Genomic DNA, 22,422 nt, shown 5'->3' with positions numbered 1-22,422 from the left:
ATATGTGAAAGCAAAGAGTGCTTCAAAGAGAACTGACAGGTAAGTCAAAAGTTTCAGATCACTGAGCAGCTCATCTATGTTGCAGATCTTTTAGAGAGGAATGCGTATGATGTTCTCTGGACTTAAGTAGAAGATGGAATTGGGTTTTCAGTATTTTCAGACTTTAATTCAAAAGAGTTTTGTGTAAGCTTTCTTCATTCCTTGCCCACCCAAATCACACAGATAACAATATTCCATTCAATTATCAAAGAATATTTCATAGAATATTGTTCATGTTTATGAGAATTTCAATCAACTTCACTGATGTCATGAGTATTATTATAAAATATCATGGAAATTATTAAGAATAAGCACTGAAATATAGCTTTGTATGTGGAAACTACATTACTGTTGATTTGCATTAAGGAGAGAAAACAATGTGATCAAATGGAACTTGTAGCACTGAATTTTCATATGACAGGAGTGATTTAAATTATTTTGCATAGTTTTTCATGCAAATTTTACAATGGTTTTAAAAAATCAGGAAATATTTTCTAAATACTTTTACAACTTGCAAGAAAATGTTAAAATGTCAGTTATGCTTCATGTCAGTGCTTTTATGCAGATTTAATTTGTACAAGTTTCATAAATCATTTCAAACAAATGTGTAAATAAAAATGTTTTAATACAGTGTTGTTTAAAAGCATGTATTTATTTGAACAAAGAAAAGCGTTAAAACAGCAGAAGTTTGTTACAAAGTGGAATTCCAAAATTATCAGAAAAGGTCAAGAGCATACAACAATTGCAAATAAAATCTTTTCTCAAAGATTTTAAAGATTTTAAAGATTTTAAAGATTTTTTTCTCAAAAAATCATCCCTCAAACTGAAGAAATCCCTCACATTCCTGAGCACTCTGTGCTGGGACATTTTCCAGTATTTCTTTCCTGGTAAATCACAAGACAGCAAGGATGATTCTAGCAGTCTCCAACCACATGAAGGGCCTGGGAGGGAGAGAAGCATCCAGTTAATGCAGTTATAGTTCCTTGTTCAACTTCCATTTTATTAAAAAAAAAAAAAAGTGTTATTCCCTCAGTTTCACTCAGTCTCTTCTAAGTAGAATAACTACAAGTATGTTACATCTTTTCCACTTTATCTCCTCAAAACCCCAATGCATAAGACCTATTCATAATTCTCCAAGGACTAGTGAATTGGTGGAACTGACTAAGAAAGGTCTAGGTACTTAGATACCACGATTAATCATCTCAGATTACTTTACATACTGCAGCAATCAAGATTTCAGCTTAGTCTTATAAAGGAAATAATGCACACTATACAAAATTCTACCTTCTAACCCTGTAAGTATTGGACAAATCTTCTAGCAGCTCTCTGGAGTCAGTGGGTTAATACTCTTTGCTCTTTGGCTTACTGCCTCTTCATTCAGAAATTCACTTTTATGTACATTATAAACAAATTTGCTTATTGCATAAAAAGTACAACTCTCTTCCCCCCCAAAAAAAAAGTCTACTAAATTGACAACTTTTTTATATTTTAAACAAACACTGAGGAATTACCTCAGATACAGCCATGACACAATTCTCTGAATCATTACTCCAATTATATTATGAAAATAACAATTTTAGATACAGTATTCAACAAACTACAGAAAAAACAAAATGAATAGTTTTAATTTCAATTATTTGTAGCAGGTACGCTGAAAAGGAAGGAAAGAAGGCAATAACCAGTATGAAATCTCATTTTAAGGACAGGAAGACTTCCTGTGACACATGAGAGGGAACAGAAAGAAAGGTAAGCGAGGGAACTATAGACAGACTGGCTTTTCCAGGATCAAAGAACCTTTATGTTCTCACAGTAACATTGGTCTGGGACTAAATCCCATCCCAATCCCATCAGCATTTGAGCCTGGAATAATTATTCCATAAAGTCACAGCAGTATCAATTTAAGAAACACTAGGTAACAGAATTTGCATTTAATGCCTTCTACAAAAGGATTTAAGATCACAAGAAAAATACTTACAAGGGTAAGACCCCTCTTTCCAAAGTTTTCAGTTCATGAGTTCTTGTAAGCATCCTCAAATTGTCTCAAGCTCCTCTATTGCAAGAAGATTGCAGACAATGTCTCAATCGCCATTCCCATCTTTAGTAGCCTCATTTTTCTTGATATTCTTTATCCGACATGATGAAGTGCTACAATATTGTCAATAATGTAGTGCTATGATAGTGTTCATTTTCTGCCCTTGACTTCCTACTAACGCCTTATTTCCTCTTGATCCAACGTTGCTAGGGGTCTCAAAGTAATCTCACATAGCCATCCCACTTAGCAATGACATGACATGCATTCTTACTATGATAGTGCTTCTCTTGAGCTTTCTTCTCTCTGGATGGTGAATAAATCCAGGTCCTCTCTGTAGTTCTAGATATACACACAAGGCCCAGTGAATTACTGAAATGCAGATGTAGATCTGGAGTGTCAGATGTAGTGAAGTGTAGTCGATTCCATGAGCAAGAAACCACAAGCAACTGTGCAGCACAACTTAATATTTGGAAACAATGCAGATCAACAGGAACTCAGAGCAAAAGGAAGGTGTATAAAGAGAGTAACGTTTGGCAACTTGAAATAGGACTTGCGATCCAGCACAAAATGTCCTTGTCCACATTAAGTCAGCAAACAGTGAGCAGTCATCTGGCATATCTTATCTCATTAAGAAAAATGCCTCTGGAATTTCATCTACAAGGATGAGATTCATTTCGACACAAACTAATATGCAACAAAGTTTTCACAGAGCTTTCAGGAAAACTGCCTGGACAGTAATTAGCATTTGTTCTAACAACAATGTTGTAACAGAGCTATGTCATGTAGGAGGTTAGATGTAAACACAAAATAGTTTTCCCATACCACTAGTGTTTGAAATTCCAAAGAAGCTGTTATATTATGGCAGAATAAGCTTACAGATCTCTAGCATTTTTCATGGAGAAAAAAAAAAGTTGAGACTGGCATACACAATCACCTGGTATGAGAAACCGAAGGTTTAAATTCCTCCTCCTCCTAATTTAGACCAGAAATCCTAATCTGAATCTACTGTATTCCAGCAGGGGCTGGTACCTACCCTCTCCAAAATTTTCTTTAATTGCAGTTGTGCCTCTCCTGGCTTGGTCTGACAACCAAGTTTTATCTTGCTGAAAGTGTTACAGTATTCTGCTTCTATTGCAGAGTGGGGAACTAATGAGACATTACCAAATTGCACTTTCATCATACTTACACTGCTGGAAAGGTTGAAAGAATGCTCTCAACATTTAAAGTATTCAATTCCTACATTCAGTCACTCAACCTAGTCTAAATGTGTGAACCTATGTGCTAAAATTAGGTACCTCAATCCATACTAAACCATCAAAACATCTATGACTTTGGTCCTGATAAAAATACCCACAAACCTACTTTTTAGCATTCAGATTTGAATGAAAAAAATGTTACTAGGCAAATAAATTATCACTTCTGTACATGTCATTTGTATCTTCAAAAGTTCTTTAACAATACTTTTCAAATGGTTTTTGTATGTCTTTAGCAGAGCAGAAAGACTCCCATCACTAGAATAAATATGTCACACACTTGCTATGCAAGATTAAGGATTAAGGGATCTCTCAGTTGTCATAAAGCTAAAATAAACATGGCTTTCCTCCCACCAAAACATTTAACAAAACTGCAATTGTGTATAAACATTACCAGGATACACCATAGATGATCTTATCAGCACAGATTTATTATTAATGGCATTGTTAATAATAATAATAATAATAATAATAATAATAATAATAATAATAATAATAATAATGTATTATTACTCTTTAATAATCCTTTAAGACCTCTTTCTTTTTTTAATTTTAGAAAGAACCTAAAATAAAAGGCATTATCACTTTCAATGGCATGAGTCAGGACGCAAGTGACTCAGAAGTGCAACAAGGGTTTCAGTTAAATTGAGAAAAATACAAAAATCAATAGTTAAAATAAAGAAATAAATAAAGCAATTTAAGGTACAAACCAATATTCACTTAAAATCAGAGCAAGAAATAAGATCTAGAGTAAAAATCTAAGGTAAATACAGAGTATTACTAGAGTAAATATTAAATACACTAACAGTGTAAACATTTTTGCTCAGAAACTTCTGCAATTCTGCATTTATTTCTATCTAAATTACTTAAGCACAATTCATAGTTTGAGTTTTGAATCCTTCTATAATTTTATTACAAATCTCAGGATTTTTGAGGTACTTCATAAATTTAATGTCCTCATTTCAAGTTTAAGTAAAATGCACACTCTTATTTGTTCTAACTTGAATGCATCACTCAGTGTAACTTTGATATATTAAGACAGACTCAAATCAAGAAGCTATTTAAAGACAAATCCTACAAAGTTTTTATATGTCACTGCGAGAAATAACTGCTGTTGGCATTTAGCCAGGACCACTACTATATTGAAGAAAATACCTTCATTTCTGTATTTTTCTTATTGTATAGATATTAGCTTTTCAGAATACAGGTTTCTGAGTTTCATGCATTTTCAGTGGTCAAATATCTTTTACAGTTGTTGTTTGAGTTTTGTCTTTCTTCACTGGACACTTACTGGAATAGCTGTGCTCTCCAATACAAAAATACTGACAAACTGGCAAATACATTAACAATCACCAGGGTCTCCAAATATAAGTTGGTGGTAAAGACAAACTTATTTACCACATTAATTAAATGGTCTATTTAACATGGAATATCAATTCTCTAATCACATCTCATTTGAACCTTTTATTTCAATTAACAAACCTAAAGTCTACTAGAGATCCTACTGTTCTAGGATCATTAAGAACATTTTCATTATCTGTCAAATGAGGGAGTAAAAGGCAGAAACTGCAAGTACTCTCAGGAGTAGGCCTCTACCCTATTTAAGAGATGATTAGGGAGAAAGCAGCAGTAGTTCTCATTAGTTGCTTAGCAATGAAGTGTCCCCCTATGAAACAAGAAACGAACAAAGCAACAGAGGTGTTGCCATGCAAATGGATAAATGGATAGTCTATCATCCACTCAAGGATAATCTGTCCTTCATTAAATCTAATCAATCTGGATTAAGACACCAATGGGTACCTCTCGTAGAGAAGGCAGGACGAATCCCCTATATACAGCCTCACTGAAGCAGCCAGACAACGCATTGCTCAACTTTACATAAAAGCATTGTGTATTCTCATTGTATGTGTGCATGACAAATAGAAATACAAGGAAAACAGTTTTAATTCAAACCATATTAACATTTTAATTTTGACTGGTTAACCTTACCTTTTATACCCAGTTATATCAAAATTATTAATGCATTATTGTTAATGATAAACTATACTCTTAACGTTTATAAGACTTAAATAACAATACATAAATTTAAGATATGAATGATATTCTAGTAAGAGATGAGCATTTAACCAATATCAGAGTTTGCCAAATAAAAAAGTTTTCAAAAAGTATATTCACATATAAGGCCACAAATGCAACAGAAATACAGCTGTTTATGCTACTATTGTTAGTAGTGTTGTGAGCTCCAGAAAAGCAGAGGGGGGTTCTACAGAGGGGTTTGTGTCGTTGGTTTCTCTTTGGGGGGGAGGTTGTTTAGAATAAAAACCTGAAAGATTCCTCAACTCCACTGACTACTTAAAGTCTGACTGCTTCTCGGTATATATTTGAATAGAACTATACAGATTTATAATTTCAAAAACTTGTTATAGAATTCATCTATCAAATTATGCTTTGATTAGCTAATCCAAATGGTTATTCAGATTAAAATGAAGATGCTGTTCCAAAACCAGTACCAATTCATAATTGAGTATTAAGACAAACCTTACCTATATATTCACAAACGAAGACTACAAAAAAAGGAGTAACAAGATCATTTATGCCCTGAACATATCCACTGGCTGGATGACGTATTGCCCAGATAAACAAAATTCTTTCAAAGATCTGAAAAAGAGTTAAAGAAACTATCAGATAATTTATCAAGTGAGGAGCACATTTTAAACAAGACACTTGAAAATTATACAAGGACAAATTTAATATCATAGAGTTACTAATATAAAAATATGCATACAAAAGCATAAATGAACACTGGTATTCATAGTTAACTTCCAGTGCTAAGTAACCTTCTCAGTTCTTCAAAAGGAAACATTTTCAGGGTATTAGCACATGTTAAAACCAATCTAGTATATAATTCAGTTACAGTAGTTACAATAAAGCAGCACTCATTCACTGGAGCTTTTCCAACAATATAAAATCCCTCTTTCCTCAAGAGACACAAATATTAAATCACCTTCCCATAATTTTTCACCTCTCTGAAACAAGTATTTTATCGGTATAGTATTCTATTTAGAATACTATCAAATAGTATTCTATTTATTCCTAAATAACAGAAAGAAGTACCTCATATAGCTTAGTTATTTTAATAACATGTCCATAAAAAGAGATTCTGTAATAGTTAAGCTTGCCTAATACTGCAGTGTGGGGTTTTAGACTTCAGAAGCATGTATACTGGTTAACAAAAAATCTGAAAAAAAAAATAATCAGGAAATGTGTAAGCAAGGGAACTGCCTGCAGTATCACATAACCTCACTCCCTCAACTCTGTAAACTGTACCTTGATTAGGATCTGCAAAAGCTCCTAAGGCCACAACAGGTCTGATCATGGGAAGGACAGCATGAGAAAAGTATGGAGCAGGAAAATCACAGAACTTATCTCCAACACAATTTAGGTCTGTGACAAGCTGTATTTCCTCTCAATTATTTGCTTCTGAACATGCTACATATCTTTAAAATGCTGCAAATAAGCAGCAGAGTGAAATCTGCTATGTTCTTTGCCCTAATTACAGGTACTCAATCAGGTGTAATCTTCTGAAGCAAAAGAGTGTTTGCTCTTTCCCTGGAAGGTCTGCCCAAGAAGCCAGAATGCAGAGGCAGGTAAGTGGAGCAGAGGCAGAAGAGCTCAAAACAAAGGACTAAGTCACTTTTAAGAGCAGGCCTCTATACCAATAAAAAAAAGGAGAGACTTTGTAAGGACCCCAACGACACCACACAGTTTCCTGCAACTCCAGAAGGCAATGAATGCTCAGGCTTCAAGAAAGCCTGTAAAAGACCTGCCCTGAAAGGATGCAATAGGGAGACTAGTTTATGAAGCCTGTATTACTTCTATTCAATCTCACTTGAAGTTTTTGCTAGAATAAGAAGTTCACTATTCCACTATTCCAATTCCGGTTTAAATAAAGTCTTATTCTTTAGTTTAAAAGCCCTCTGACAGTCATTTTTAAGTAAGGAAAGGTCTAGGCACTCGCATCCAGGTGCTTGACAGTCCCATCACAGGCTTCCACATGAGCTACCTGAAGCTGAAACACATTTCCACTTTTTGCTTTGAAACAAGTCCCAAACATCAACATCTACCCTTCTCCCACAGGCTTCTTTTGAGAATCAACTTTCCTTAATCTTCAGGTTTTATGCTTCCCTGGAATGTTGAAAATCCACAGAACAAGAGAGACTGTCAACAACAATAAATATTAAAAGCTTTGGTGGGCACTGAAACACAAGCCTTAACACAGGTCATGTCTGATCCCTTACAGCTACAATTAAGATTCGGGTTTTGCTCAGTATGATTTCTGTTTTGGGGCAAAGATTAGGAAGAAAGGTAGGTATTCACTTAGCAAATTCTCCATAAAAGCCTCCTGTTTTCATTAGCCAAGATGTATATTCCTTTAGCTATAAATTGTTCTTGGTGCTAGTCCTGTCACCTTATGTTTTTTAATATGCACTGCATATTAAACTGAAAAAACACCAACCTCTACCCATCAAGCAATAGCCAGTGGGGTTTCATTGTCTATCAAGAACTGTATAAAGACCTTCAGTTCTGCCATTTACATCTTGCTTTTACATTTTACTAAATTATATGTTTATGAAATTACAGTTGTTTATGTCATATTTTTACTACTATTGGAAAACTGCAAATCTGTCTAGGTCAATTAGCTCACAGCCATCCTTCCTGCTTCTGTCAGCTGCCATTTCTAGCGTCAGTAACCTTAGTTTTTCAGTATTATCAGTGTTATCATTCTGTGTGTCGCTTCAAATAAAGGACACGTTTAAACATAATGCAAATACAAATAACTTTCTTGAAAACAAATATCAGATAGAGGTGACTAGAAAAACCTATTTAAATAGCAATTGATGAACGTAGAATAGTGTTACGCACTAGGCTAAAGAAAAAACTCTTGGTGCGATGGGGTTACAAAATATGCACAGTGAGAAACAAAAAAACCCCCAGTACTTCAGTAAGTAACAGGTACCAAAATACCCATTGTAAAAACTATAAATAGTGCTTTTCATGAAGGCATGTCTCAAGTCAAATAACCCCAAATATTGTACCACCAACCCTTCCTTTCCTCAGAACGTGATAATATACATAGTTTGCACTGCAAATTGAGATGCCTATGGATTTCAAAGCATTTTTTAAATCCAGGTATGAAAACTAAGGGGGAGGTGGGGGGGTGGGTTTTTTGTTTGGGTCTGGTTTCTTTTAATATTATTGAGCAGGAAGGAACACTCAGTGATTGGCACACCAGATTTAATATCCCCAAACGTATCTAATCAGAAATTCAACAAATACACACTGAAAGTGTTTTCAGTTTCCTACCCATTTTCATAAAGTCTCATTTACTGTTCTGAATTGAAAAAAGTGAGCACTGAATACTTGAAAGGCAGACTGATTTAAGTTTCTATACAGCACTCATCACTGTGTTCAAATAGGACTCATTAAAAAGGTCACTTTCCCAAAAGGTTTCCTTCTTGATTTCCAAACCAGCAACAGAAACTGGAATTACTTTTCTACTATGAACCACTACATCTCATGAGATGTCATTACCAATCAATTATTCTCCTTTGAATTTAACTCTCATTCATGATAACAGTAAGAACTATATTCGTATACATAAAGAGAAGAATCCATTAGCTTAAATGCAGATTTTTAATTTCTTGGGAGTTTTGCCACCTCAGAGGAACTCCAAAACTCCCAAAACTTGAAAAAACTCCCCAAATCATGAAAGCTTTCAAGAATTTGCTTTTTGCTTCGTTAAGTAGGGGGAAAAAAATAGTGGGGAAACATTTATAAACTATTTTTAAATTGTGTTGTTTCCTTGAAATTACTTCTCCCATATAATGCAAGCTTAGATGGGAAATACACAGCCATGTACTACCCATTTCAACAAAACTCAAGTTAAAGATAAAGCAGAAATTGATAATAAATTACAGACTACTCCATGTGAACTAATCAAATTTATTAAACCTACACTTTTATAGTCATTAGTCTTTAAAATAAACTTGACTCCAACTCCTCTCTCCTCCTTTTTGAGGGCCACTATTTATTTATTCCCAGTCTTTTAAGTCTTTGCTCCAACATTACCTTCCCCCCTCCCTGGATCTACATAACTCCCATAAAAAATAAACACTTTAAACTGATTTTAAAAGGCACATACAATAATGAGTTATTTCCACACATCAGACTCAAAGCACCTTTCTCTAAAATTAAGCATTTTATTACAGCAACCAAATTCCAAGTTCAGATAAGAAATTAAAACAGCTTTATTAACTCTAGTAAAAAGCCCTTTGGGAACCAACTCAGATACCACCAAGAACAACAAAAATCCTGGAATAGTAACATTTGGAAACTGAAGTCAGAAGACATTGTGAAGTTTATACATGTGTTACGTTTCTGGTCTTTTGACTAGCAACTTTTTTCAGCTCTGTTACCTACAATCTCTTCACCTCATTCTAAGTAACATTCTTCCTAGCAGCAGTATCATTATTCTAAATCTCTGCAGCATCAAAAATTAGTATGTACGAAAACCATCATAATATTCACAATAACAGTTTTGCACACTATGCCACCTTTTGAAACCTGTCTTTGACCCATACTCCAACTCCTCTCTCTTCTTTATAGCTCTCGCCATCTCGCCTTAAGAAAGGGAAAGGGACTGTTGCTCACCTGGGACCAGAAATGTCTTCCCCCTCCGCAAGGCCTCCGTCTGCATTGAGCCCTTGGGAGTAGGAAGGGATCCGCTGTGAGGATAAGGGATTAAGCTGTACGAGGGTAGTGCTCCAAAAACCCAGAAAAGGAGAGGAAGAAACAAGGGAGAAGTTTGATGTTATGGCCCTTCCAGCATCATTTGCACTAGTCTTTACAAGATGACATCAAGCAAGTTGGGCTTGGCTCTCTTGGATCAGACAGAGAGCAAAGGCAAAGACATGTGGAAGCCCACCCTTCCAGTAGCCCACACACCTAGTCAGGAGGTCCGTGGAGCTCTAAAGACATCTAACACATGAAGATCCCGCGACTCTGCAGAGTTCAGGATACTGATGATCAGGAAAAATTAAATCGGATCTCTATCACTTCTTTATAACTCTAATACTTCCTAGATTTCCCCTTATCCCACTGACAGCTGCTTGTCCACCCTTTTCACATTCTTATTCTTCTGTACCTCAAGACCACTCACTCCCAACAGAACATAATTAAAATACACCTTTGTTTTACACTTTTTTTTTTTAGTGTTAATCAGCTGTCACATCTCACTCCTCCAAGCTTTCTATCATTTTTCCATCCATTTCCTTACTACTCAGTAGGGAAGAAAAAAGGGGTTGGAGTAGGAAAGATGGATGGGATAGAGTATGGACAGGGATTTTTTTTGCGGGGTGGGAGGGTGCTTTGTGTTGTTTGGTTTGGGGTTTTTTTGGGTTTGTTTTTTTTTTTTTAACAAGAAAGCAGCAGCAATCTGGCTGTACAATGCCTTGATCATGTTGATGAGAAGTATGTCCATCTACTTTATGTGGCTCAATTACACTTGTTATGTGGCTCAATTTACTAAACATTGAACACAGAAATGTAAGTATGACCAGCAAGCTGGGATGTTGGGCTGTATGCAACAGATTAAATTAATTTAAGGAGTAATTCTATGTTACTTGCAAGAGCAATCACAGTTTCTAAAAAGTGTGGATTTCAAATATGTTTATTTTAAGGCAGTGTTCAAGATGCACATATCCAATGAAGCATTAGAAAAACATACCTTCGGACAAGTTTAACAAATAACTAGAAATGCAAACAATGCTGATTTTATGAAAAAAAAAAAATATTTGCAAACGAGATCTCAGTAAATCACATTAAATGAATATGCTACCTGAGCAATATTGTTATCTGCCAAAAAGACAATTAAGAGAAAAAGACCTAAATCATTTCACATGTTTAATGATCCCACAAAGTTAACTGAAACAGCATTCCAGACTCAAACTTTACTAAATAATATTTGCTACTGAAGTTCTATTGACATAATCAGATTTTACTTAGTAAGAAGTTACCTAGACACAGTAGTTCCTTTTTATTTTAAAATTACTCCCAAGCAACAATAAGAGAAGTGTTTTATTCTGGGAGTGTCTACTAGTTCTGAAGTTGGCTGTCAGCATTTTCATTAAACCAGCCTATTCTCAGATTAATTATAATTCAGCTATAAAAAACCCCAACCTTTCAACACTGACTGCTTGTAAAAAATACTGCACTAATATCTTTTTCACATTAATGTACTCTCCAAATTCCCAAATAAATTCTTCAGCTCTACGTTAATCATTCAACCAAAAAGGGCTTGTAACTATCCTGTAACTCTAATTCTTTTCAATGTCTTATTATAGGATTCTTTCCCCAACACACAAAATATTTAACAAAAATACACATTTCAAATGTTGGAAAGCCTTGACCATATTTTCTTTAATTATCAATACAAGTTTACTCTGATATTTCTAATTGTATTACAGAAAAAGCAGATATCCATGGTAAATACAAAGCTGTATTCCTGCAAACTATTATCAAGTTTGCATCTAGTCCAAAGAAATGTATTAATCATCTCTTAAGAGCACTCATACAAATATATCTTGTCTCATGCATAATCAAATAAACAAAAGACAAAACTAGTTCAAGATCCTACAGGTTTCCATTTCTATCTGACAATCATTTTACTAAGTAACACTTCAAAATATTCTCCAAAGACTGTCTGTCTTAGTATCATTTTTATTAAGCTACTTGACTTCACATCCAAATAATTTGGTTAAAAGAAAGGACATTCAACATATTCTACAGGAGGTGTTTACCTGGAACTTCTATTTTAAAGTTGTTTTTACAAGTGTCCAGCTAATTTAGAAATAAATACACTGTCTAGCAGTCATTCTTGAATAAATGTTTTGTACTTTGCAATTTTCCTTTAAAAACAAGGATATACATAGATTCTTACACCAGACAAGTCAAACAGCTTCTAATTTATCTTTCACTAAAATACAAGGGGGAAAAAAACATCATTGTTTTGGGGTATGTTCACCCAAACTAAGAACTACAAAAACACAATCATTGTACATCTGAACCACAGTCATATTCACTTGAGACACAGATGATCTTCACTGAAATCTTAAGAACAGTTTAACCATGCAATGAAAGAAAAAAAAAAACCCACCACTTTATGTTGAATGCAAATACAACTTCAGGGTAATTTAAGAGACTATTGATGATACAGTTCAAGTATTTCTCTCCTCTTAGAAGTATTCGAGCATTCTTCTTTCTGTAGCCATTTTTTCATGAAATAATATTCACCTCCAATTTAATTTACTGGCTCATTTCTAGCTACAATACCGACACTGATTTTACTCATTTCTTTAATAGTTTATTTCTTGCTGGTATTGTTTCCCTTCTCGTCCCTTTATTTTGTTACTTCACTCTTTGATTCATCCCTAGAAAAGCTCAAGTAAAACACCACTGTACAGAAAGCAGACACAAAGCAGTATTCTTATACCATTTTCTTTCAAAAAACTGTAGTAGGCTATTTCTTCAAATCAATTTCTCCAGCACATGTGGAGGAGAATCTACATTAAACAAATAATTGCAAGAGCGGAAAAACACGAAAGCTAGTTCTGCATTTAACTTCTCATATCATCTAATGAACTATCAGAAGATGCTCTGTGCGGCTCTATAATGATACTAACAGAACCTACATGGAAGTACATTTGAAGGTCTAACTAGAACCATTAGAAAGGAGAAGAAATTGAAGGATTAAGATAAAAATTGAAAGAGGATGATTCACTCCATCTATACTATTTAAGACCTATATACTTTACAAAGAAAGACCCTGTGGCATTCAATTACCCAACAATATAGACCAACTTGATTAATATATTTATCATTAATTGATGTATATCTACTATGGTAGTAAAAGAATTTAAATAGTGTACTCAACATATAAAACTTACAAAGAAGCAAAACCAAATAAGGAACACAAACCAGTCATGCTACAAATTCACAAAAAGAGAATTTCCCACGTGGAAGACTATGATAAGAACTTCCCGACTTTGAATGATTTTGACAGATACAGAGAACCATGGCAACTATGCTCTGGATTACTTCAAAGACACATTATTAACAAAAAAAATACGAAAAGCAAAAAAGGAAAAAAACCTCAAAGGCACAAGACCAAAGAAAAAACGACAGATTCCATGCAGATTAATGAGGTGCCTTTCCTTTTACTACTTATGTTTACACTGTTATTCTTAGCCTATCCTTATATATCCTCATTTTTTTGACTTTTTAAAGCTAGTTCTGAAGTCAAAATAGCAAGTATTGTCAAATTAATTAATAACCAATGCTGTGATATCAGATTCATTAACAAAATTATTTCTAAAAAAAATTCTTTAGATATCATTCTTACCTCTGTTACCTTGGGCTGAAGCCTTAAAACTTCAGGACTCATGCGTGGGATATCTATATGGATCTAATTAGACAGAAAGAAGAATACTGTAAAAGGAACCAACAGCACACTTTTCAAACACCACAATAGTTAAAACAATCCTATGGTTTTACAGTATTAGTTATAATCCCATTGTATCACTGTGCTGGTTTTGGCTGGGATAGAGTTAATTTTCTTCATGGAGGCTAGTATGGGGCCATGTTTTAGATTTGTGCTGGAAACAGTGTGGATAATACAGGGATGTTTTCATTATTGCTGAGCAGTGCTTACATAGAGTCAAGGCCTTTTCTGCTTCTCACACCACCCCACCAGCGAGTAGGCTGGGGGTGCACAAGAACCTGGGAGGGGACACAGCTGGGACAGCTGACACCAACTGACCAAAGGGCTATTCCATACCATATGGCGTCATGCCCAGTATATAAAGCTGGGGAAGAAGAAGGAAGGGGGGGACGTTAGGAGTGATGGCATTTGTCTTCCCAAGTAACCATTATGCATGATGGAGCCCTGCTTTCCTGGAGATGGCTGAACACCTGCCTGCCCATGGGAAGGAGTGAAGGAATTCCTTGCTTTGCTTTGCTTGCGTGCGTGGCTTTTGCTTTACCTATTAAACTGTCTTTATCTCAACCCACAAGGTTTCTCACTTCTACTCTTCTGATTCTCTCCCCCATCCCACCGGGGGGGGGAGTGAGCGAGCAGCTGTGTGGGGCTTAGTTGCTGGCTGGGGTTAAACCACGACAATCACTATTTTTGGAATAACGTGGATTTACTGTATTTCAAAACATACAGCCAAATCTTTGAGTCATTGTTAATCTATCAATGAGGCATAATAAAAAACCATATACTTTGTTTTCACATTTTAGGATCCTTATATCACATTTTGATTGCGAATTATAGTCATATTGGCAATACTCATTAGCTCAGGGTAATTACGAGTAAATACATACTACTACTTCTGTAAAGACATGTTCAGTTGACACTATCATATATACTTCTTGCTACTAAAGATCAGGCTTAAAGCTGAAAGAAAGATCTCAGGTGCTTCTGTAGTCGGATTGCTTAGTCTATATCTAGTGATACAAACCATTCATTTTAATACAAAACTTGAAGAAAAGTTATCTGTTTACTGGGCGGGCAACAAAGTTTGACATGCCTATGTTTATTGCGCATCATACACAGTTTCAATTTCTTAATCAGAAATATGGGGCCAGTAAGAAACAGTCACTGTTATACTTTCCCTGTACCATCCTCACTCATTCGAAGGAGGGTCTGAGCAGGAGATGAAAGACTGAAAACCCTACTAATTTTAAACAGAAAACCATGGAAGCACCGAATGGCAGCGCCACATGGCATGACTAAAGCAGACATTAAAATAAATCCACTAGTTTGAATTTCAGACCAAAACATTTCGTGTTTTTGCTTCTGAAATGTAGGAAAACAATTGATTAGAGAGCTGTCTATCAAGTAAGAGTAAAGAAATAGAGAAAAACAGTAGCAAACTTCAAAAATAATCTCTAAATTCTTTAGCAGATGTCCTGTAGGTAAAAGTCACTTCAACAGGTGTTTTACCTGTCTATAGGTATCTTGATGATTTTCATCATTTCTGGAATCATAGTATTGTTCAACAAATGCAAAATACTCTTTGCGTTTTCTCTTTAAAGTGCTTTCTCTTCGGTCCACATTTGCAGGAAGATAGCCCTGAAAACAACAGTGAAATGAAAAGGATATTACTCTTTGCCTCACAAAAAGCACCGCTGGCATTTGAATACATGTGATAGGAAAGCTAATAAACTGATGTAGTGCCATGCAGTCCTACGTGGATCCGAACAATCCTTTAGTAAATCAGTTTTCTAGTCATTCCAACTGATATAGAAGTTCAGATACAAATAACTTACTCCAATCAGCCTTTTTTTTTTTTTTTTTTTGTTTTTTTACAAAAAGGTTTCCAGGTTTTCTACCTTTAAAAAGCAATTTCTCATCAAGAATTTAAGATGATGTTTGCCTTTGCCTTCTGAAGAGAAAAGCTCAAATAAATAAGTTCAGATAAACGTAATGCTATATGAGTTCATTAATTTCTGCATTCCTATGTGGCCATTGCTGGAGCAATTTTATTACATTTTTAAACGAAATGCATATTATCTCCATTGCCTTCAAGTAGGAATGAAATACGTTAGCAAATACATTTAAAGTACGGTTAAACTTGTAACACAATGGAGTATTAATTCAAAAGCTTTAAAAACATTCTAGCGACTTTATTTCACTGTTTCAGATGAGAAAAAAAAATAATTTCAAGCTTTCATTTCATCTCAACAGGTTATTAAAAGTTCGTCACAGGAAAAGACTCAATGGCACCAGTGACTGGGCTCTTAGATCTAAGAACACTAGCTATACATTTCCTTAGTTGTTTCCCAAAAGCAATTTATAAATACTATCTTTTTTTCCATAAGGTATGGACACACTAAGTCAGTCTGTGTCAGATATGCAGGATTATACATTGTTGCATTAAGTACAAAACATATCTGAATGGTTCTTCATTGAACTTGTTCATATATATGTATCTCTGAGAATCTCAATCTTCAAAAAAAAAAAAAATCCACTCTCATGTTCTTCTTTTGTCTGGTTTGATCCCCATTTCCGGCATCTCAACCTACTTTCCATTTAAAAAACAAGCTCAGGTTACTATTTCAGCATTTTACAAAAGGAAATATGACAAATGTTATATATAAGCTGAACACTTAATAAAGTACACTTATTAGAAACACCATTCTTCATGTAACTGACTAACCAAAAAGATTCCTTAATGTTCAGAAATAGCTAATGCTTTCGTAAGCAGCTTGATTTCAAATGATCAACACCAATATCCCATAACACTGCAAAAAAGAAAGCTAGTTCATATTTTACACATTTCTCAGGACTGCCATAAAAATATGGCAGTCCTGAAAAAATACTTCATATAAGAATAATTTTAAAGGCTTTGAAAGAGATCTGGACATCCAAGACAATACAGGAAAAAATCTAATAATCATATTATTCACTAGTCAAGTAAAATTAAAATATTTCTTGCCAATATTACAAAAGCTCTCCTTCCACAATAACAGCTATTACCATACTAATGGTAATTAGTATAACAGAGAAATCAAATTTATGTTAGATTTAAGTTTCCTTAAAAAAAAAAATCCTCATAATGTCAAAAAATCTTATACTAGAAGTACAGCATATATTTGTACTTACAGAATGAGCCATAGCCACTGCAATTAACTAATAAAATGCTGTGCATTTAACTACAAAAGTGTAGTTAAATGCATTTCTTATTCAGTCCTAAACACTATAAGCAAAAATGGAAGGGGTAAAACTAACATAAAATTGCTAATTATACTATAAAATTAAACACTCTAAGAATAAGTATACAGGTTCCATTACTCTCCTGCAACAATCCAACACCATATCCCATTTCTATAACTTCTGTTTTGCTCAACATTTAGAGAAAAATAAAATAATACACACCATACTGAGACATAAATAGATTTCTGAAAATATCTCTATATTAAAACCATTTAAAATGTTATTCCCATATATTTTAATTTCTTAGTTTAAGATGACAACAGAATAAGTACAAACCATATCACATTCCAGATACCTTAAGAGGTACTTGCTTTGGCAAAACCATATCTTTTAGGATGTACTGATTTGCGTCTGGCTCCAGGTACATTAAATTGCACCAGCTTAACTTTTGCCTCAAGACTCAGTCTGACATTTAATATCCTGTTCCAGTGTTTTGTATTAAGTTAAATATTGAATTCTGCCTCCCGTTTATTCTCAGCAATTGTTTTTTTTTTTTTCCTGTAGGATATCTTAGTTCCATTAAGAAAAGAATTCATTTGTGAGATCAAATGTGATTGTTCAAAGGATACCAATATTGTCTCAGCAAGTCTTTTTGCCATTATTCAGTTTCAAAGACTGAAGTAATCTTTCAGTTGGACATGTCTTGTTTCCTGTTCACTTTACAAATTAGGTTTTATTTTTAAAAGTTGGAAAGGCTTGAACATATCATCAGGGAATAAATTGGTGGAGAGTTTAATCAGTTTATTCATTAATTTCCTCCAAAGGCTTTTGCAACTGTATCTTTATTTTTTTTATTCAAAAGAGAAGTGAGCCTGAATAGCTCTGCTTGCTGTTTAGGTACAGCACACCTAATGTTTTTGCTATATTTTAAAAATAAATCATGTAATTTTTTTATATACTGTTACCAATAGACATGCCTAATACCAACAGCCACTGAGCATTATGTTGATTTTCATATGCTTTCCCTTTGAAAAACTTTATTCATCAAACACACATTAACATTATTAACCTTCTGAGTACATAATAAATTTAAACTGTTCAATTTTTTAAATCATATTTTAAAAATTCCAACTTCAATGCTGATTTTACAAACAAGACAATCACCTTCTGCTTCAGATACTACCAATTGTACTCAGTTCCCAAAATAAGTCACAGTTTGGGCTTTTCAAGTAAGACTTCTGAATAATTCCAGAACAAACACAACCAGCCTCAATTTAGCTCTAAACTATGCTTTGGTTTCTTTGGTTTTCTGGTCTTTTTTGGTTTTGCAACTGATCTTTAACCAAAACAGTTTTGCTTTTGTATGCTTATTTCCCCACTAGCTCCCAGTACACCTTATAGCACAAAAGATTATCACATTACCCCCTCTTACTTGGGATGTACATTAGCAGTAGGTAACATATTTAAACAACTAATGCGACTTAAAAATTAATTACCATTAGAAAAAAGCATCATGGAGTTTATGACCACAAATACTCAAAGCATTTCTTTCCCCCTTCAGAAAGAAGATGAAACAAGCTGCTGCCTTACAGATTACTAAGTCGTCTTTGGGTTTACAAAATTTATTAATTGAGGACCACTTAGTAGATATGAAATCATGGTAAGAATTACATAAGAAAAGCTGAGAACTTTCAAAATATTGCTATATGGTGACAGGAAAAACCAAAACACTACACCACACTTTTGGAAGTCTCTTACTCAAAAAAAAAAGAAAAAATTCGTTCTTAAAGTAAAAAAAAGTAAAGTAACCTGAAGACAGTTTCTTTGCAGAGGTATGACAAGACAGCTGAAGATAAGAATTGAACTGGAATGGATCATGAACTGGAGTGGTTAAAACAACATAACAAGGTAACTTTATACTTAGGAATTTCTCTAGACTGGTAATCTCAGGATGACTAAACTAAAATCAGTTTATGGAATTAAGTTGAAGCTTACAGAAAGTCTACGCTCTTACTTGAAAGTAAGAAAGTGACTGCAGTTAACTTTTGCATAATTCCAATTCTCTAAACCTCAGTGTCAGTACTCTGGTTCAGAACTTAATCTATCCTTATGCTTTAGCTTACTGTGTTTCAAAGTCAATAATTTTGAGTTAGCTTTTTTTTTTTTCCTTACTTTGAGTGTTTTAAAACAGGTATCCTAAACATCAAGAGAAAAAAAATAAATGTTCTTTTCATTACCAAAATCTCAGACAACAACTTTGGAAACAGAACTAAAATAAATTGTACACTGCATGTTTAATTTCAGCTACAGCAGGATATTTGAACATCCACTATTACGAAGCTGCATCTGCATTTAGCATTAGAAGGAACAAAGCTGCACATTTAGTAGAACTCATCAGCAAGAGAGACTCTTTCAGTCACTGAAAATCAGTCTCAATCTGAAGTAAATACTTTGCATTCCCCACTGAATTATTCTATAAAAAGCAAAGCTATTTAAGTCTACTCTGAAAATTTCAATAGTGTTAAAACTGTTGTGTGTATAACTCAGAATTTTAAACAGTTCTTAAATGCATGAAGATTTGCTGATAAAGTGGCTTTCACAGCCTCTGGAGAGTAGACAGCACGAGATTTTTGCTTCTTTTTAATACAAACATCTTCACAAGTTCTTCTCCCAACCACAGGCAGACAAACAACAGCTAAAATGCACAACCATTTGCCATCGCAAGTACTATAGCTGAAAACATTGACATGAAAAATACTCCTGTGAGGAATACATTGTATTTTTGCAGAAGAACCTTTTTAAATATAGTGCAAACACTGAGATTAAAAAAAAAAAAAATCAGTTCTGTAACACCAAACCCAATGAATCCCAGATTCTCGCAAGCTTGTCTCTGATGCCCAACTGAAACAGCTCCGTGTGCTGTTCCATGGTATTTTAGTCAACCTACTCCCAAGCTACTGCCGTTGCAAAATCCTCTGACCATCGGGCAAAGTTCAGAGAGCTCAGCCAGCCAAAAACTCACACTACAAAAAAGTGATTAGCTTTTTAATTAGACTGTCTCCCTGAATTCACTCATGGGTCTGACATCAGGAGAGCCAATGCCACAAGGTAACTGATCACAGTGGTTCAGATTTGTTCATCTTAAACCACTATAGAAAAATTGGCCAAAAAAAAGGTAAGATCCTGTCACAGCTTTTCCTCAGTACAGTGTTAATCCTTTCTTGTAGTTACTTTAATGTGAAGTCAGAATGAAGCCTTTCGTAAGACACCGATAGGCTTCGTTTCCTCTACTGTGTGCCTGTTTTCACAACTGTAAGAACATACTTGTCTTTGAACTCTCCACCATTCCATCAAAATTGGTTGAAAGAGGCCATTGTTATCACATAAGCCTTTCATCACAGAAAGCCAGGCTGAAAAATAAAGATATACAGCTGACATGATTTACTACTACTTCTCATTCCCCTCCTTTCAATTTGACAAATTAATCTTGAAATTGAGCAAAAGAACAGAACTTTCATTACAATTCAGCAACAAAACACAATGTTTTCAAGTATCACTGATGGATTACAACTCAAGCAAAATTACTTGCAATGCTTGAAAAAACTATTACTACTAAATGCGAAGGAAGAATAAAAAAAAAATACAACTTACTGAAAGAAGCTTCCATGCAATTGGACGAACCCGTTTGGGAATGCCAGACCAACTCAATTTCCGTAATTCTTCTATTAAAAGAGAAGTATTTCAGGAGAACTAAGGAAAGTATTGTCAACTAATATACACAGATATATTCAAATTAGCACAAAGTCGTTCACAACAATGATCATGTCATCTTATAAAATCCAGTGAAATCAGAATTATATGGCAATTCTAACAAATTAATAAAATACTGGAAAATTACTATCCATAGGGATACCTATGATTATAGGTACTGAGTGTGGTAAGGTAACTTTCTGGAGTATTTCTCAGCATTACCTTTTAGTATACATGCCTTATATTAACATGCAAGAGATACTCAGACTTACTGTATAAAATGCTTACACAGATCCTAATTAAAAATGAGATTTGCAGTTACAGAAACAGAATGATACTTTATGTCTGAATGCTGGAATTTAATCCCATGACATATTCTCATTCTTCATGTTGTACTCCTTTCTCTTGGAAGCTGCTTGTCAGAAACCATACCCAGCTAAACCAATCTGTGGGATTTCACACATTTTTTGTGAAAACTATTTATCATGTGAAAAAAAATATAGAAAAATCATGGAAAATGTAAAGACAAAATGTGCTTAACAGTGTCCCTAACAAACAATATTTCTATGAGTTATGTACTTGTAGCTCTTTCTCTTCTTACTCTGAATAGAAAATATGGGTTAAAATTACACAAGTTCAAATTATCAAGCTGCTAAAGAATACAGAACAACAAAATTCTACATTTTACTTTGCATATACTTATTCCAATTAATTATATATATATTTGGATTAACTATGTATATTCCAGCAAATTTGGTCTCTATCATATGCATATATTTTCCAAATTCTACACTTCGACAAAGACTTTAAAAACATTCTGTCTACCTACCCACCCCAAGAAAATGAAGCACAGAAGAAAGTAATCAGAATAGAACTGAGTTGATACCACAACTGACTGACTTTGGCCATTTATAGATGCATATTCTCTTTATTTTTTGTTAAGACAAGGACTCCTATTAGCAACATCTGGCTTCATCCTCCAGCCCCACCTTCCTTCTACTACTCCGAAAATGTGCATCTATAATATCAAGAAATGCAAATTATCATGTTAGGTGTGGTATGATATCATAGAGCAAATTATTTCTAGACACATTTAAAACTATTTTTAACCAGGAATGAAAACATAGTCCACTGAAACCAGTACAATATTTAAAAAACATATAATATATTCCAAGAAAAAGCAATCTGATTGAAAAAGTGTATTGATGCTAGACAGTTAATGCAAAAAAAAAATTCTTAATTAGCAATTAAAGTTTCTCAAAGAAGCTCTGGTAACCTGGAGTTTGCAGTATGAAGTTACCTGATCATTAAGATGCCCTATTTTTACTGCAGATACATGGTAGAAAAAATGACACTTGCAAAATCCATTTTGTCTTAAAATGAGATGACAGCATTAATATGAAGTTAAATAAATCATGGCAAAAAAAATTCCACCTGGATGAATTCATACTTCCATCTCTTTTTCTTACCAAAAATACAGAGAGAGGAAAATTGCCAGGAGGCAGAAATGAAAGATTGGTATTGTCATAGGTAGATGAGTGGTTTCAGGGCCGTCACTTCAAACCAATCAT

At 34.2% G+C, this 22,422-nt stretch overlaps 1 protein-coding gene across 4 annotated transcripts in view; it reads right to left on the bottom strand.

The window, feature by feature from the left end:
• TBC1D22A (TBC1 domain family member 22A) overlaps positions 1–22,422 on the bottom strand; it is a 185,674-nt gene that overhangs the window by 136,084 nt on the left and 27,168 nt on the right. For 3 of the 4 annotated variants that reach the window (XM_072860205.1, XM_072860218.1, XM_072860209.1), the window contains exons 5-8: positions 20,753–20,823; positions 15,389–15,517; positions 13,784–13,846; positions 5,868–5,982 (exon numbers count right to left, since the gene is read on the bottom strand). In XM_072860205.1, coding sequence (XP_072716306.1) covers positions 5,868–5,982; positions 13,784–13,846; positions 15,389–15,517; positions 20,753–20,823 — 378 coding nt within the window. Of the gene's footprint in view, positions 1–691; positions 981–5,867; positions 5,983–13,783; positions 13,847–15,388; positions 15,518–20,752; positions 20,824–22,422 lie in introns of those variants that run through there. The other variant, XM_072860226.1, reaches the window with a different exon arrangement.

Source organism: Ciconia boyciana, chromosome 1 (genome assembly GCF_034638445.1).
Source record: "Ciconia boyciana chromosome 1, ASM3463844v1, whole genome shotgun sequence".
NCBI classification, from domain to species: domain Eukaryota; kingdom Metazoa; phylum Chordata; class Aves; order Ciconiiformes; family Ciconiidae; genus Ciconia; species Ciconia boyciana.
The sequence above is the reverse complement of the archived record's forward strand: the minus strand, read 5'-3'. Positions and strand labels throughout refer to the sequence as shown.